The sequence below is a fragment of the Opisthorchis viverrini genome, assembly GCF_000715545.1.
Source record: "Opisthorchis viverrini unplaced genomic scaffold opera_v5_34, whole genome shotgun sequence".
In the NCBI taxonomy this organism is placed as follows: Eukaryota; Metazoa; Platyhelminthes; class Trematoda; order Opisthorchiida; family Opisthorchiidae; genus Opisthorchis; species Opisthorchis viverrini.
The window spans coordinates 791,342-809,889 of record NW_008751690.1 but is presented as its reverse complement, the minus strand read 5'-3'; the positions used below and the strand labels follow the sequence as shown (position 1 = coordinate 809,889).

At 40.7% G+C, this 18,548-nt stretch overlaps 1 protein-coding gene across 1 annotated transcript in view; it reads left to right on the top strand.

The window, feature by feature from the left end:
• The window catches only part of T265_02665 (hypothetical protein), a gene marked incomplete at both ends in the record, with an annotated part of 28,709 nt that overhangs the window by 7,622 nt on the left and 2,539 nt on the right, over positions 1 to 18,548 (top strand). Inside the window, 6 exons of the mRNA XM_009166967.1 lie at positions 2,079 to 2,199; positions 6,956 to 7,001; positions 8,039 to 8,126; positions 9,353 to 9,473; positions 15,854 to 15,956; positions 17,611 to 17,763. Of these exons, the coding sequence (XP_009165231.1) occupies positions 2,079 to 2,199; positions 6,956 to 7,001; positions 8,039 to 8,126; positions 9,353 to 9,473; positions 15,854 to 15,956; positions 17,611 to 17,763 (632 nt within the window). The remainder of the gene's footprint in view (positions 1 to 2,078; positions 2,200 to 6,955; positions 7,002 to 8,038; positions 8,127 to 9,352; positions 9,474 to 15,853; positions 15,957 to 17,610; positions 17,764 to 18,548) is intronic.

The following is an 18,548-nucleotide window of genomic DNA, read 5'->3' as shown; positions in this document are numbered from 1 at the left end:
TTGTCCTCCGTAAGCGACAAAATGTTCCCATGAAAATGGTGCATATCCGAATATTGGTGTTGTACTCTTTGGATTCGTCTCCTTACTCATTATTGAATTACTTAAAGTTATTTCTATGGCTGATTAAATCCTGACTCCATCGATCAATCTACCCAAATGAAAAATTTTGTCGATATTAATTATTTTTCTCTCTCCGAGATTAGGCTTTTATCAACAGGTCTTGGTAGTATTCCACAGTACAAATTCAAAAGTCCTGGCAGGTAAACTTAGCTGGAACAGATTTGTTCGTTGTTCATTACCTAGGGAGGTGTGTGAACAGGTTCGTCTATATTCGCGTTCCACTAATTGGTAGTGTTGCCAACGATTCCAGTATGCTGTCACAAAGTAAGCCCACAAGCTCTGTTGTTGTGCTTTTCGGTCTTGTCGACAGACGACACGAAGCACACAAATGTCACGTGTGTTTAGTTGCCCAGGCGGTTTGGAAACAAATCTCCGTAAACACTGGTATCATATTGTGGACTAAATTGTGACAACCCGTTTGGTGCACAAAGCCACTATCAGTGGCTTTCCATCTCTTTTACGTTAGGCAAACATGCAAATTAAGGGCGAGCAAGTAGATCATCACTAATTCCAGACCTAGTGGTAACTACGGCAGAACAGGGCTGACAAAAATGCCACACGTTTATTCATACCATTTACTCAACAAGTGCTTTCGGTCCGAACACTGCGAATCTCATGCAGGTTACTTACCGGTCACCCATCAGCAATTTTATTGAAATCCTATGGCTACTGTCTCCGGAATGTTGTGTCTATGAAGAATTTATTTGCGTCTTTGAAATGGTTAGATTAATCGAGACCAAATGAGAGAACTACGAGACGTCTTAGTACTTAACCACAATGTCACGCCCATTAAAGGATCTTTGGGAACTTGTATACTTTTATTTTGCAAGTTTGTGCTAGAGTGATGCTAAGCACCGTTGATTCATCATTTTCCCCACAGCGATTAGGTCAGGTTTGATGAACGACGTAGAAGTAGGGGTTCTCAACTCCTCGAAGACGGTGTACCCCAGTCGACGGAGACGTTTTGCAAGTTTCCTTGCAACCCGATTATGACGAGCACACCTGGCATCATGCGTAATCCAGCAGGATTGCAAAATATGCACCAAACAAACAAATCAGTGTTGCTATGGCAACAAGGAATTAAGTTGAAAAATAACCTTAATACTAGTGACGATGATAACTCTGCTACCGATGACGATAATGGAAGGAAACTTGGATAGTTATAGCCATCCCGATGGAACTCGACCAATATCCACGCAAGCACCCACGCACACCTTCACCTTTTGCAAATAAAATACTGTCGGAATAATTCTGTTCCTATACTTGAACTGGTGACTGTGGTTTTAGATTCCTGTGAAAGTAAACTGTGCGCTTTAATAGTATCTCGTCACACACGCCGGCAAGGTGAAGTCATAAAAGGTGTTCTAAAATCAAACTGAAATTCATAATTAAATGGAATTAGACAAACTTTTCTCACCTATCTCGGTACTGGTATTATGGGGTTTTGGAGAATGTTTTGTGTTGTCGAGCAACCAGCCAATTCGTTGTCTTTATACAAGAAACTGTTAGCTTTACCCATAATCTTGCAACTCCTGTGTCATGAGCGACTGAATTTTCACCAATCTAATTTGAACCCATTTTCTGAAACTCTGGAAAGACGGACAGACTGTCTTTTAAACAATTCGCACTTTGCCATCGTGACAATACTGGCTACAGGATGATCTCATTTGTTTAGACTCGAATTTTGTCTTTTTCTACATCTCCACTAGGTGACTATTAAGTTTCTACCATTAACCTGCCCTCTAGTAAGAATTGTATACTTGTTACACGATTGTCAAATTCTCTCAATTTGGTGCAAATTCCGGCTGTACAAATTAGCTAGTTAAACGATGCCTGTTAGCAGTTGGACATTTCGTTACAATGGGGTGGCCGAATAGCAGTCGAACAGCAGTGACAACAGCAGCAGTTAATGAGGACACGGTTTTTGGGCAATTTTGGAAATTCCAATTCCCGTTCAGACAGGTGGATAATTGGCCAAGCAACTAAGACAACCACGTCCACTCCCCCATTGTTTGATGGGCAGGGACAGTTGCTCGGAATACAGGTAGCACTGGAACTGAACGGCTCCATGTTTTGGTGGTGAGGGATAATTTCACTGGTCCATTTGTCCTGTGTGAAAATACCATGGGTAAATTTCAACGCAAAACTTTCCTTGGCCGGAAAAAATTCCGTCGATACTATCTCATTTTGATATATGCTGTACAAATGAAAGAAACACGACTAAATATACTTTGCCTAATTAGAAAGCCTGCTGCAAATTGTCATACTTCCTTTGAATGCCTCTCAGAATTCGGCAGGAATACACACACAGAGTTTGCGTGTGAGGAGCGGAACATTTAACTTAGATATATGGAAATAGAAACACACATTATTGTCGCCAGGGCGATGTTGATAATCTTAGCGTTTATCAGTAGATAACTACAAAGTTTTGAAAAGCACGCATTGTTTTGTAAACATCTTGGGCTTTTTCGCATATGCTGTTAGAATCGACAACGTGTCTTATTATTCCATATATATATATATTAACAAAAAAATAGAATACCATCTGATTTGAGAAAGAACAGTTAAAATATCTGTTATGTGAGTGTGTATGGTAGTGTGTCACATGATCAATATAGGTTCACATAGTGCCAGGTCACCTTGTTGTACCGAGGCTTCTGCAGCTGTTGCCAAGTCATGGTTTCGGTTGTATCGTTGTGTATAGTCGCCCCACAGCCAGTTGTGATAGTGTTCTAGTCTTCAAGATCAGTATATCCGCAATTCGTTGATAAAGTCTGCTCTTTCTTCATCCGATTTTCATGAGTGGATATGATGGGTGATATTCGAACACAGAAAGACAGATAAAGTGACATACATGTCTTTTTTCGTTTCAACTATCATCTGAGTTCGGTTTGTGGCATCAAATCCTGAGATAGCTAACTTGCAGTCTCGAACACGCCTGCATCAGGAACCTGAGGGCATTGTGTCTAAACCGATGTATAGTGTAATTCATGTTCATGACCCCAAACTTAGTGCTTAAGTGGACTGGAAAAACAAAGGCTAACATTCCATCCAGTCAACCAGCCAGAATTCGCCACACCGGTCTTGGGTGAGATATCCGGAACACACTTTCGTAAACTTAGACTCGATAAAAGGAGGCTAGGTTTTATTTTTCAACCAGTATTACATGGAATCTATCCTTTCAAACATTACACTAACAGCATCCGTCACTGTGGGTCTTTATACATGACGTAACTTTTGAGTCACACTAGACATTTTCTATGCTGTAGCCTTGGCCCTTTGTAATCGATTCCTGATGTAATCGATATCTGATGCATATGGTTTCACTTCGGTTATTCGCGCTCAGTACATAAGCTCGGTCTGTGACCGTCCGAACTGTCACTGAGCTAGTCGCGTCCTTTAAAAAATTGTACGTTTATATTTTTGATTGCTCCAGAGTTTGCCTATCCGGATTTTGATCTGGGCGATTTGATAAACCATTCTAAATTCACTATGAAACAAATATTCAACCACTGAGTATCTTTGGAGAAGTGTAATCCATGCAGAATTGAACCGCTATTCGACCATTCAGAATGCAAACTCATCACTTCCTCTGTATATAGTTCCCAATGTGATTGATGGAGCATCCCTTCGTATGGTCACGAGAAGATTCACTTTAGTTTTCCTAAGTTGGCAGGACAGAAACCAAATTGTGTTTCATAGCATCAAGGAGAGTCCTTGAAAATGAATCGCTTCTCCTTTCGTCTTCATTCGACATGTGATCATCAAGTGTGGGTTTAATTGAATTTCCAACGTGATTAGGTTTCTCGTGGGTAGGAAAATCTTGACATCTCGTTAGGAGCTTACCAGGCGTTTATCAGCCGGTGATGAGATTTAAAGTTTGAATGTCTATTTGTTACTCTTCAATGAGCACGAGGAGGCAATGAAGTCAGTCAGTGGGCATCAAAGAATGACACCTAGAGGCGGATAATCTGCAACAGGTTGAGCGAGAATGTACGAAAACAACATAGTTCCCCTTGTCAGAGATGACTGATTCCTTCATCAGGATGCGGTCAAGCACAGCAAACTTAATAAACTAAACGTTATCGAGAAGTGTCTAAAACGATTCATTTGTGAAAGTCTGCTGAGGAGGAAAGAACTGAGTTCATGTGGCCATGAGTATGATTTTTATTTATGCTAAAACGACGCGCTTCATTTTTTGGATTCGTAGGTTCCTCATCGGATTTTCAGCAGTTAGTGTTTGTTGAGAAACCAGCCTCCCCAGATATAGTTACATGGGCTCACTAACGAATGTGTGTGGCATTTTTTCGTGTTTCACAAGACATGCGAGGGACAAACAGTTAGAGGACCTCATTTTGTTGACTAAATAGACATATACTGACAAAGGTAACCTGTAAAAACGGTTTTACACCTTAGTATGATTCTTTGGGTCGTACTGGCCAATAAACAGAGAATTCGGTTTAGCGGAGCATCATTTTGGGTACTCGTTCCCCAATAATAGCAGAGGCGTTCACGTTTAGTTGCATTTTATTCAAAGAAGAAATTCCAGGAGAGGCTAATCTGATGCTTTGTATCTCCACTCTTTTTATCCGAATCAATAACACAAATAAGGCTTACTTGCACAAAGGTTTTGGTAAAATTTTGCCGATTTCAGCTTATGGCTTACTTTTATCCAAATTTCTCTTGGCAGATCGTTTTAACTGAGCTCAACAAAGGTTTTAATGTGATGCAATAGTGAGTAGTTCAAGCATAACCGACGAATAAATTACCTCAATCAAATGTTGGCAATTCCAGCACATTTTCGAGAGAATCTATGAGGTAGAGCTGTTTGTTCATACGCACTGTGTAAAAGTTCGTCCACTCTGACATAACCTCAATGATGCAGAAACTCCGAATCTAAAGCAAAAGGGTGAACTAGCACGCAGATTCCTATACCCTATGTGATGCCACTGATTCCAATGCATCATTACAACGCTACTCACTGTGTTTCACAAGCTACAGACAAATATTCCCACATTAGGTGAAATATTAATTCTGACCTCTTGGGTAGATTTATCTTTGCGTAGCTTGGCTGACGGGGAAGTGGAGAAATTCCCTGATCAATAGAAAAAACCTAGTGCTATTTACTCACTTGAAATCAACAGTCTCACAGGCTAGTTATTGATTGTTCACTGTGGAAACCTGACCCTACCTGGGGATAGTATTTTCGGTTTGTTTCGAAAACATAATTCCCTGCTAACGTTCATTTGGCCTTCACACACCTCTCGTCTGCAGAACGTCGGCTCATTGAATGCTTAAGTTTGAGTTAAGTGACCCAGTGTTATTTGTTATTTCATTCTCGCTTCCTTCACTTTCACCTATCGGTCAGCAGACTATGGTTGTCCCGGAAGAACAACAATGCTCATTTTGTAGATTTTCAAGGCAAAACGAAAACACCCTATACCACAATTTCCCATAGAAAGGAATACCACAGATCCATAACCATGTTCGTTCACTTCATCAGATGTCGCGGATAAGTTAGTGAGATCATTCACCAGAATGGTTCTCTACAGATACTCGCAGCAATTAAATGGATTGAAAACCGCCACTTTCCTACATGAACGGCATTCCGAGTAGGTAATTTTGATCAAGATTTGTGCTTCCGTTGTCGACTGGCCTGCGACTGATTTTTACTAACAATTAATAACGGGTCTTTTACAAGATAACCTATGAGACCACCTCAGGAAAAAGTTAGCGGTCTCAGTTATCACCTTCTGCTGTAAAAGCTCCGCACCAAGTAATGTACTTTGGTGAGGCCTCAAGCAACAGTTGGCAGTCACAAGTTCGATTGTGAGCTTTGCCTCACAATGTAAAAAAAACAGATTTTCGAACCCAATCCTTCAAAGATGTGCCAAAGAATTGTGCTTTAGTTCAACCTTCTATACCCAGACAGTGAGAATTTGTGAAATGCGGCTCGGACGGCTGAGGACTAACAAACGTCTGAACAGAATTTTAAATTCTGAATTTGACCCCTAATACGCTCAGGCTCCTGTCAAACTTAGATATCAAATTCGAAATTGATCGTCTGGTTTTGCCTAGTTCTTGGATTATTGGTCTTTTGAAAGAGATCTCTATGACTTAGATGGGTTTTTCATTTTCAGCATATGACAGTGCTCTCCAGACGGTAGGTAAACGGCGTTTAAAATCCAGAGAGCACTGCACAGTGATTCATTGTGATTCACTAGAAATCTTTCCTATCTAAAACGCTGATTCCTCCGGCTGATTTCAACATCAACATTCAGTGTCACGGCGCAAGCCTACATGGAAGGGATAGTGGATTAACAAGCCAGTTTCTATTCAGTGCTTCAAAAACGTTCATAGAACCAGATTAGTTTGCTCACTGGTCGCACTGAATGGGGGGATTCAGTTGCTAAAAATTTTGTAAAGGTTAACCGAATGTATTTATTAAAACGCATCTGGAGGCACGTGATAAGCTGATTAAAAATTGAGCGTCTAAAAAGTCCGGCAGTGGTACACTAATTTTATTGAAAATGATGTTGGATATCATACTATGATGGACACTATCATGTGTGACAGTCTGAAACCGTACAAAAGGGTAATCCAAGTCAGGCTTTTCCGCTAGCCTTTGTATCTATCAGCTTAACTGTAGTTGAGGTGTGGTTCAACTGGACAGAATTGAGAGGAGACTGGAAAGACGGGTCAAAGAATTTTTCCCGAAGGAACTTTTATACTATTTCGTGATGCAACCATTTCAGGAGATATAAAGTTAGGTTCACCGATAACAAATTTCTTGATTGCAACCAAGTCAAATTTTGGTTTTAACTCATCATCGCAGGTTATTAGAAGGGCTAATCTGGCCAGAACGACTGAAACTTCTTGAGGTCAGTCAATCAGAATCAGTCCTGTGCGCCCGAGGCGGCTTGAGAGGGATACTGAAGTTATCACTGTGTTTTTGACACGTCTGTTGCTACCTACTAAGGGATCTCATTGTGACTGTCATTTGTTTGTTCGCCTATTTTATCCTGTTTTACACTTCTTTCGGTGGATGAGCGTGTGTGAAATTAATTTATCTCGTATCTGTGGTGTTCGTATCGTATGCTTCTTCATGCGTCAGTTGACCATAATCTTTGCAACAAAGCTGAACCCTAGGTCATTTGGGGAGACTGCGGTTACCGCATTTGTTTGAGAATGGATACCGTAAGGAAATAGTTCCCATCGATCTTGTGACTAGCAGAACAAGAATGACATATATATATATATATATATATATATATATATATATATATATATGAACAAAAAAGATATATATATATATATATATATATATATATATATATATACGTACACGTATGTGCATAACACATTGTCGACGGCAGAAATCCATCACTGTTATCTGAGGAAGCATAGTCGCTCAATACGCACCTTATGGGTGACATGAAAGTCGCTGATTTGGGTTAACAGGTAACCTGTTCTGGTTTTATGGGTTCTCTGTTTATTTCCGTTTGCAGTCCCTTCAGTGAGTTTTAGCTGGTCTGTGTTTCATGTACATATCTTCTGCTGTCCCGCCCCAATATGGGCGGTTGAAGAGATGACCCCCAGTATCCATCTTTACATTGGCTAAATTGTATGATGGGCAGCTCTAGATTATCATAGTTCTGACCAAGATGCACCTTATCAATGGTATGGACGAACAGTTCCTCCCTCGCATACAGCGTGGGCTCCAACTGTTCATCACCCACCTCCATTTGGTTTGACGATTGTGGGGTATCAGTTGGGCGAGTTTGATGGTTGTAGAACTGACCTCTCTTTTTCATTCATTAGTCTAATTCCTCAGTTTACACTGGGCGCAGAGGGTCCGGTTGTATTCGCACGTGGCTTGCCGCATGTGACACCAACTGTCGTTTGCGGATGCCCATAGGAGCGGTTAAGTGGGATGGACAAATGTAGGAAGAGATGCCAGCCCACCATGATATATTACATAGTGTGTTTTGGCAATTTGACGGCCGGTAGGTTGTCCGGGCTTGCAATAGCACTAGAAATACAGTACAGGATATTGTTAAACTACATGTAGAAAAGCCTCATCTTGTCAGCTATGGATAAACGTCAACGAATGTCGTCATTATTTCTTAGCAAGGACTGTGGTACTGAGGTTTTATAGGACCACAAAAAGGAGTGTTAAGACCCCGAGAAAGCTATTCAGATTAACCATACAAATAGCTGGTTTCGAGTATCAGTTCGATCGCAGTTTCACTGAGGCGCAAAAGGTAAATTACGTTCAGTCAGCAGCGTAATTTTACACCTTCACTTAACTCCTCAACGCGGACCAATGTGATACAGGACTACATCTTTTCACTGCTTTAAAAACCTTGAAATTAAGCCATTGTTTCATGTGAAACTGAGATTTGCATATCTTCTTATACAGCCACAACTTGTTTGACTCCGTGAGCTTATAGAGATATCAGACCTCAATTAGACGCAGTGTACAGATGTCACAATTATCTACGCACACCCATATTTTTCGTGACAAACTCTGCTGATTACTGGGATGTCATTCGTCACTCCCATGGTGGGCGTTGAACTTGGCCGTCTTAGGCCTTAAATATGATGCCATTTTACAGAGAAGTAAAGTAGTACACCTTCTCACTAAGGCTATCTGGATTAATTCTCTTAAGATAGTCAGAATAGGATGCTTCGCCTACGAGATTTCAAATCTTAATGAAGCCAAAGATGACTATTGTACTTTCACGTTGAACTGAATTTCTTGAGACATACGTGTTTTTCAATGGACATAGTGTTAATTGTTGCGCATATGTTTCAAAACAGGCAAAGTAGCTTCTTTAAGTTTTTTTAAAGATACATATCTGGCACTAATACTGAAGGCTGAGAGCAAGTATGAGGGAATGCAATTAAAGTTGCAATGTGCTCTGATATTCTATTAAAAATAGAAGGAACCATTTTGTCCAAAGACCTTCAAAACTCTCATGGAGGTACTCAATTGGTGTATATTATTTTTCACTTTCAGACTCGTACACTGTTCACTGAAAATAAAATCAAGCAGTTCTAATGAATCGTTGCCATGATATTTCCGAAAACAGGTTAATATTGGAAATAGTTGTTGTGGTTCCGTTTCCTGTTATCCTTTGTTCATTTCTCGTCACCTGCCCTTCTAAAGTAATAGGTATTTCTAATCGAAATATGCAGATAGAGAATTATTTCTGCTTTATTTTTAAAGGTCCTCGGATACGAAAACCTCGGAGGTCTCTCCAGCAAGAAGAGATCAACTTGAAACGGCCTAGAACTTCATTCACAAACGTCCAGTTAAAGCGACTAGCCAAAGAATTCGAGGTGAACCGGTAAGTGACGTGGCTTGCCACTTACGACTTTCAAAGATCCCAAGACCATAGATGTAATGCACTACTCATAAAATTAAGAATATCATAAACCGTGAAAACCAGATTGGAATTCAAATAAATGCCTTACACTAAGGTCATGATTTAGATAGTACTTTCTGAACAAAAGAATACAAACACGCAGAAATGCACAAAACGAATGCTATGTAATACTGCCAAGGACTCGCGATTATTTAAATCCTCTATTAATTTGTACATTTAGAGTAAATCACAACCACCTCTAGGCTGGTAAAAGGCACCGTGAACCGAATCTGTCCCACCGGGCAATTTTGTGACCTTGGCAGCGTGTTTGGGTATTGGTAGCTTGTGTGGTGTAGTTGACTATTGATCAGGGGGCAGTTGATTCGTTCGCCGAGCTTGGGTTGCAAACGTTTCGTCATCGTAATAGGAGGCATTGTCAGTGGATGATTGGGTGATTTGTTTAAACAGGTTTAACAGCATCGTTTCAGAGGGGTTTGGTAAACAATCGGTGGATTTATTGCTGGGCAACGTCTCGCTTTTGACACAAAAGCTTCGTCAGGCCAAGTGAGTAAGTAAGTAGGTTGATTGGGTTTTAAGGCAGTCAGGGAACCAATCCGTGAGATTCCTTATGACTAGTGACGTGATCAGTGCTGGGTGTTCAGTCTGATGTCCCTGTTTGTTGATTAGTGGGATGACTAAGCTTTACGACAGATCGGTTAAGGGGGGTTCGTCTTTATGATGAACCCGGATTTTTTTGTCACTGCTTCTTCAGTCTAGGACACCTTAATGGAAAATTCCTCTTGGGGTCGTTCACAGATTTCGTTCTACCAACCTCTTAGGACAGAAGAACTCCAAAGCAGTCAAGCTCAAAGCCGTACAAGAAACCAGAAAATAAATTAATGGTAGCCACTGATAAGACAAAACCGGACAAAAGCCAAGACCAGTGGAGCATAAACTAAAATCGAAGATGAATCAGTAGGTCGTAATACCCAGCAATATTTTAACTGGAGCTTGCGTCAAACAAAAGGATGCCTTATAAACCTGTCAGAAACCAAAACAAAACCGATATGGTAACCTGGCTGATCAAATCGGAGAAAGTAAACTGCTGCTGAGAACATCAAAACCGAGAGATTCAGCTGGGTTCTAGGTGAGTCTCGCAAAACCAAGGTTGTTTGCAAATGAGTGTATTACGTTGAACTACTGCAACTTAGAAGAAGCATGCTATAAAGCAGCGGATATCGAAGTTTTCATTAGTTCTCTAATGCAATTTTACTGCAATGCCTTCCTCGCTAAGAAGATGTGTCACGTAACGGGGTTTGAAGTGATATTTCAACTCTCTCCGCAATTTTGGGATAAGCCACTTTCCCCAGTGGTAACTTCAGACAAACTTTCCAACAAAACCTGTTCTGGTTAACAGCTTTCAATTCGCCACTCAGTGCAAAGAACATAGAAGGAAAGAGAAGGGAATGGAAAAATAAAATGAAACAAAAAGTTAGACGGAATAAAAATTTTTTAGATCTGGAGGTTCCGAAAGTACATTCTGTATGAAACCGATCTCGCACATGGGGGCAGACAGCGGAGATTCCTCCTTTGCTGCTGTTTGTGGTAAATTTCAGTAGCGAGAAAGAGAAAGGATAAAAACGTGGCTCCTGCTGTAATATTAGAATGAGAAACACCCGAAAATTCAGACTTCGGGCATGGGTTTTCCCAAATTGCTGCACGGCCGAATGTTGAGTCGTGTGGAACTTCAGAAAGGTACTCCGATAAAATGAGTAAGTTATGAACTGAACGCCTTTCGTTAATGAGGTGGATGATCGAGAAACGCGTGAATCCTGACACCGTAGTGGAGAGAGGTGGACTTAGGAAGTAGTATGATAAGAGTCAAATGCTCTTGTCTGTCGGAGCGGAAAAACAGATCCATGTTTGTCAGTGGCCGACTCGCAGTGACAGAGCCGGAGAAGACGAACTGTTTGGCTTGACCGCTCGGTCGACAATAAGCCGAAACGGCTTATTCTCACTCTCACTCATACTCGTTCCTCTTTCCGGGGAAAATAACATATACATACATATATTTTTATATCATTCTACCGTAAGTTTCTGGTGCACTCATTTTTTACGCTCCAGAAACTGGTAGTTGGTGTGTCATGCTCACCTTTACACGGAAGTAAAAAGACACGAATGTTGGTACACCAAGAAAGGCTCGCGTCTTGCCCGCCCCAACTTCAATTGAAACATTTTGCGTAAGAAATTGGACGAAGTTCTCAATGAAACATATTTTGTTTGGTTAGGAATGGAAGTTACGCTTCCAAAAATATTTGACAGGGGAGTTTCTAAAGTCGCATACCGACGACTGAACTAAGTGACGTGCAAAATATACCAGACTTTCAATGGTTGCGATCCAAGTGGTTTCTAATGCATACAAGTTCAAAAGTTGCTGTCATCTTATGTCAGGGTAGTTGTGTTATTGAGCGCTCGATGACTGAGTACTCGTTGTTGCCAGCAATGTATTCTGGACTTATATATCACAGTACCTCAACAGATAACTATTGAGGCAGTTCTGAGAAAATCACTTGTCCTAGAATTGACCTTATGCTCACACATTTTAACAAGTGGAATTTTTTATCTGGCACTCTACCGCCTCTATATAACCGATCGTTATTTTGGGTTCATAGAGGAGCATGAACCTAGTTATCACGCACAGACAAATTGAACGAAATCTCACCCAAAAGCACCACCGCTCAGACAATGTTCAAAATTTATCAGCCAGATGGATGCCTGACGAACGCGATCGATACACAGATCTGCACACTCGAACTCGCACCACTTCAGGCCTCCAGTAGTTTTTCCTGTTTCGTTAGGGATTAGGCATGAATGCACTGTTTTCACAGTCTTTGAAATATTTAGCCGGTCACTAAAATGTTGAAACTTTAATAGATTCACATACTATTCAAAGCCAGTTCGTGCCAAACTCATGCAGCTGAGTTTTTACTACTGGCAAATATCGTACTCATTGAATCAAGCAAGACCGTTGTGACCTTCGTCATTTGTTTCACCTGAAATTTCAACATAATTCTAATTTTACCGCTTCGGCAACCACATCTACCTTTCGCCTGTACCAAACTACGAAACTCTTGCAAGGTGATCTAATACTCACGTTTTTATGTAGTTCAATCTGATTTTCTGTCACCAAGACCATGTGAATTCACATTCAGTAAGGTGGCTATTAATTGTGGCCATTATTCCGCCCACTTTCATCTGTCACATCCTGTCGTGTCCGTCACCGATCCTCTATTATCCGTACTAAAATATACAGTTAAAGTTAATGACATTTTTCCTTTCCCTAGCACAGCATTTATAGGGTTACCGAAAACTTATGAGCAGCCCACCATGAGTTTCGTCATTGTTTGGACTCATATGGTAGTTGGTTCTCCAGTCTTCATTAACTTTATGATTTCTTGAGGTTCATTTGGTCCTGTGAATAACAAAACGGTAAACTCTAAATGAAGATCTTTGCTAGTCGTATAAAATTGAGTGTTTCGGCTAACTGAAACCTGGAGAATACGCTTTTCTGTTGTGCTCCAGGAAAGGCAACCTTATAGGTAAAATGTGACGTCAAGGAAATGTACATTGTCATCTCAAATGTCATACCAACTGAAATATGGAACGGCGTTTCGAGGCACTCATTTAACAAATATTATAATTAGGGGATTCATTTGAATGCACGTCTCTTCCCTTTAGAGAAGTCCACTTAGGTGCGATGGACGGGAGCGCTTGACTGACTTACTAGAGTCATGCCACTTCCTGCGTTCACCTTCCCCACTACGGTGTCCGTATTCACACGTTTGTCGATCATCCACCTTGTTTTTTGCTGTGTCCAGGTAACTGAGCGAACAGGCTTACCGCATTTTGTGCATGCGGCAAATTATCTTGGAAGATGATAAAATGTTACTAAGACATTTCAAAATAGACCTAATTACAGTGTGAAATTAATCTTCGGATATCTACTGTGACCACTAGAGACTGACTATCCGACGGGTACGTATTTCATCCTCCATATATTCCGAAAATATTAATAGAACGAATAAAGGAGTTCTTCTTGTTTATTAAGAAATCACCAGATTGCTGTTTTTTTAATTCCATGGCGCATCATTAGTGATTTTAGTACACTTGTGGTTCAAATAACTTGAGTATTCTGCGTTCCACATGACGGCATGTAGTTTAACAACTGGTAAAATTTGTTTTGTATGCACAAAAGGGGCACTGAGAAGAGTCCAGCAATCTTAAATTTCTTAATGGTCTTCATAAACTAATGATTGCCCATTCCGCAAACAACCAGCCACTATATTACATCCAATTACTATGGAAATCAAGCATTGTTTTTAATATTTGTACCTGCACTGAAGACTGCTTGCTTGATGATTTCTCTTAGATTAAATTAGCAACCAATAGATGAGCGATCAGTGCCCGTAGGATTTCCATCCTGGTTGAATGAAATTAGTAGGTATTACCAGGCTGTCGTGAACTTGTGTGGCTACAAGTCAGTTCATCAGCATTCTCTTCCGGGGTTCACGCGCATTGGGACAGAGGGTACACTATTCCCCCGAGAGAAGTCATTCAGATGGGGATACCAGTTTTTAGTAGATGGATTTGTTCGAATTACAAGAGATCCTTTAGGAAACAAATGAAATTTTAAAAAAGTCGGAAGAAATTTAAAAACTCGTCGCAGGCACAGCTGATAAAACATTCTTCAATGCTAATGATACCTTCTCGTCTGGAGAGCTCTAGTGTTTACACAAACCGCTATTCTTTGGAACCGTGCACAGTTGCAATACTGGTTGAAGGTAGGTGATTTGGAAAACTGCATGAATGAATAGCCGATAGTACAGTGAGTATCAAGTTTTCATGCAATTCCATCATTTTACTCGTTATAGAAGCATGTATTTTTGTCATGGATCTTCTTGCTTGTTGTTTCTAACACGACTTTATCCCATAAACGGGAATCACTGGTGATAACCTAGGCCTAGAGTACCATAAAATTGCACCTCAGTCAACAGTATATATCAGTCGTGGACATGTGTAGCCACGGAGCAGCCGTCGAGTACATTTATGGCAAAATGAGAAACCACCCCGTGCTTCAAGCAATGTATACGAAACAGCCGATAACAAATGATGGCTCAATGCCTTGGCACAGAAGACGTCCGATACGGTTCTCAGAGGTAATCATCCCACGATTAAAGGTCATTCAGGCCCCTGAAGCTCGCTCAAGGTGAAATACTGTCACGTCATACTAGACTGGGTCTGAGTAAGTTGAGCGGTGGGTGGATTCTAGGGCAACGAGGTGTCGGACATGTTCGCGTGCACACCTTGTGTGTGATCGTAATTACTATCTTATCAGCTGCATGCGGAAAAGTATTTCATCCTGTAAGTGAAGCCAATCTATGCTGAAAAGCTGAGAAGCACTGTACAGCTGTTTCATCCTCATTGGGAATCATCAGCAGTGCGCATCTCATGAAACTCCGAAGAGTCTCGAACCCGCGACCTCCCGGCTAGTAGTTTGAACACTTAACCGTTCGGCCCTAGATGCTATTCAACGTCCATTATTTTTCACTAGATCTGCGATCTGCTTCTCATTTATTATTACGTTATTATCACATACTAGTTTACCATCTCCATTGAAAAGTCTTCCAGATGTATTTACAGATGTCACATGCTGTCTGAGATAGAGTTTCTCAATCTGAACTGCTAAAAATCTACCAAACTTTTTACACTTTACAAGTACAACAAATCCCAGAAAGAGAACCGTTGAAGGGAGCATTTTGGGGAGTAGGTCCCATTTATCGTTGTTCCTTCGTTCAACCTCAAGGATTAATGGATGCTTATACCGAACGAACGTCTTGTTAACTTTTCTACCGAGCTGTTATCGCATAGCCCAGAACCGTGAGGAAAATCTACTAGCTACTAACGTAAAAAGCGGTTTTCAGGTTCTTGCTTTAGGAGTGCGGTTGTACTGTGACTAACTTTGTCTAAGGCTAAGTGTTTGGGTAGCGTCTCATAGCTCAGGAGATCAATTCGTATTCGTTAGCATTCAACAAGTAAAGTAGAAGATATGCTATGTTAACCAGTGACAGATATTGTTGTGATCCATTTCGGGTTCGGGAAAATTAGAGCGAGTTGAACCACTGTTCCCAACCGAGTGGGACACAGTTACTAGTATACTTGTTAACTACACGGCTATAATCCAAACACTTATTTTCGTGTTCAGTCTAATTTTCACAGATAAACCTCCCCGAGTATTTTTGTTTTAGTTTTCACTTTAATAAACTTTTAAGGTGAATTCACAAGAACATTTATTCTATTTACAGATATCTGGATGAAACTCGTCGGAAAAGTCTTGCAAAGGAACTGAATCTGAGAGAATCCCAAGTAAAGATTTGGTTTCAGAATAAAAGAGCAAAAACGAAAAAGGTGAGCTGAACCGTCCTTTAGTCTGAGTGGGGAAAACCTAGTTGGCGCTTGGGTGTAACTTTTGATCCAACCAGCTGTTGACTTATGCAGACAATCGCATCGCCAGTGAATAATCAGCTAGTCTTGACTGATTCAACCTCGTGGAGGAACCGATAATGGTGATGATAGTAGGAGGTTTTTACCGAATGGCTGAAGATGCCATTTTCTTTAACAAAAATCTGACATATTGCTCTTCATTAAAATATATAGTTTTAAACCTACCAACTGGAAGTCTACTTCGGGGTACCGTTTGAGAGGATGTTGGCGAGTTTTTAGTCAGGTGTTCTTGATTTGTGTTATTCACTTGGCAGTTATTGGGTTGGCGTCAGAAGTGTGTTTTAATTTGCTCCGAGTATCGGTTGCAAAACGGCAATGAGCTGTCGGACTACAGAGGCGGGAAGTTTCAAACCCGCGAAACTCTTAGTGGGTTATGCACTACTGATGAGACCCAGTATGGACGAGACAGCTTTACAGTGCCTCGTGGCTTTCCAGAATAAATTGACCTCATTTATAGGATAAAGTTTCTATTAGAAGCTTCGTTTCACTCTGCAGACCTTCTTCTGTGAGGCATGACAATTATTGCGTTGTTCAAAACGATCTGTTTTATAGTTGAATTTTTCTCCGATTGAGAGGTTATGAACCTATCTAGCAAGCTCATTTTTGACCACTCATATGCCCTTCTTTTATGTCCATCAAGTTGAAAGGCTACGATAAATCTGATAAATCCGGAAACCCCTTGAACAAAGTAGAATGTATGTAACTTTATCGATCAGCGGACGGTCAAGTTTAAATATAGTTGGGGCTGCCGGCAAGAGGACGAGGTGGCCCAATTCGTTAGAACGCGAAGGTCCTTGGTTCGAATCTGACCTGTGCCTCGCGACTTCCCCTGTCTAGGCTTGGGCAGTATCCCAGCTCCCGTGCAACCTCAGGGTGGCATGGCAGTTAAGCATCTAAACAGTGCTACAGATGAACGAATGTGAAGTGCCGGAAAGAAGATTGACTGATATAATGTAATATATGCATCGATATATATATATATATATATATATATTGATGGAACTCACTATTCACAAGTTTTTTTAAAAACCCTTTGATTTACCAGCCTTGTGTTTACTTAAACGCCGAATTTTTCGTAAATGTCAAATTGTTGTTCCTCAATTCACTTGTTGTTGATTAAAGATTCACCTGAATTGTAACTAACCCTATCGTTTGTGATATTCTTCAGCGCCAAGTTTATTTGCACATGACCGTTTTTCACCACTTCAAGATATATTTCCTACAAGTAGTCACGATTGATTGGAAAAGCGATTTTTGTTAGCTATACACAGCATATTGTTGGTAAAAACTAATGCCACTGGTTCTGCACTTCATGTTCTGTGCTGCCTAATTATTTAGTCCAAACAAAATCTTATGCTTGACAAGACTATTCATACGATGGAGCCACATCAAGGCTGGAGATAAAGAACTGCCCAAATGGGAATATAATACAGTGTACACCTGTGACTGCTGTTTGAAGTGAATTCAGGCCTTATTCTTTTGGAGCTTGCATAGCCGAAGAGAGGGGTTGGTATGCCTAACAGGTTAACACGTTTATTTTTGATGCACTACTCATAAGGGTGGTGAAAATTCGTCGACAGCCCACGACCGGTTTCGCCCATTTTGGGGCTCATCAGGTAGGCACAATCCCCGAGTTTCCATGAGCCTTATGTTCTACTTGAAGCCAAATTGCACAAAACTAGCGAAGTACACTAATTTAAAAACTAATTTGGTTTCTCGAGAGACCCACCTGGAACCCGGCTGAATCAGTCATTTAATATGTTCATAGGCTAACGCACCTCCTATTCAACATTTGAATAAACATTACATTAGAGTAGGCAACAGATGAAGCTGTTCATGTCCCTCGAAACGTATTTTGAGGATAAAGGAAAGTTTTGTAGAATCCGAATGCATTATATGTTTACTCTTTTGGTGGAAGTACAATGTAGGGTCCCTTTTAATTAACAGCCCAATTTATGAAAAATATCGTAATCCAGTATTGACCACATTTTGAACTCTGGGGCTGATTGCTCACAAGTGCATGGATAATCTCCAGTTCTCTTGGATAACTAGGATTTCACGAGCTTCTCCCATCGTTGGTAGAATGGCTATTCAACAACCGAATTGTCCTACTTTCAGATGTACTGCAATGCGGAAAGTATACTGAGTATGAGAACATGTCTGGAAAAATGTGAACCAATCTATTTAAGGGGAGTTTCCTCATCTTGGTCATTGGTTTCTGCAAGTAATGAGTCTTCTTCCAAGTGTATTCCGCCATAGCCCTAGTAACTCAAGTGTCCTGTGTGACAAGCAGCCAACCATAGAGGAGTAGGGAGGTCGTGAATCACATGCCGTGACATTGTCACTACAATATCCATTTTCCTCTCGAGCGTCACCATTAGTCCTCTTGCTCTGTCATGGAGCAGACACATGTAAAAACGTAACCGAATGAATGTCGAAAAAACGAACAAAACTTCAATGTTTTAATCCCTTTTCCTCTTTATTTCCTGTACAATC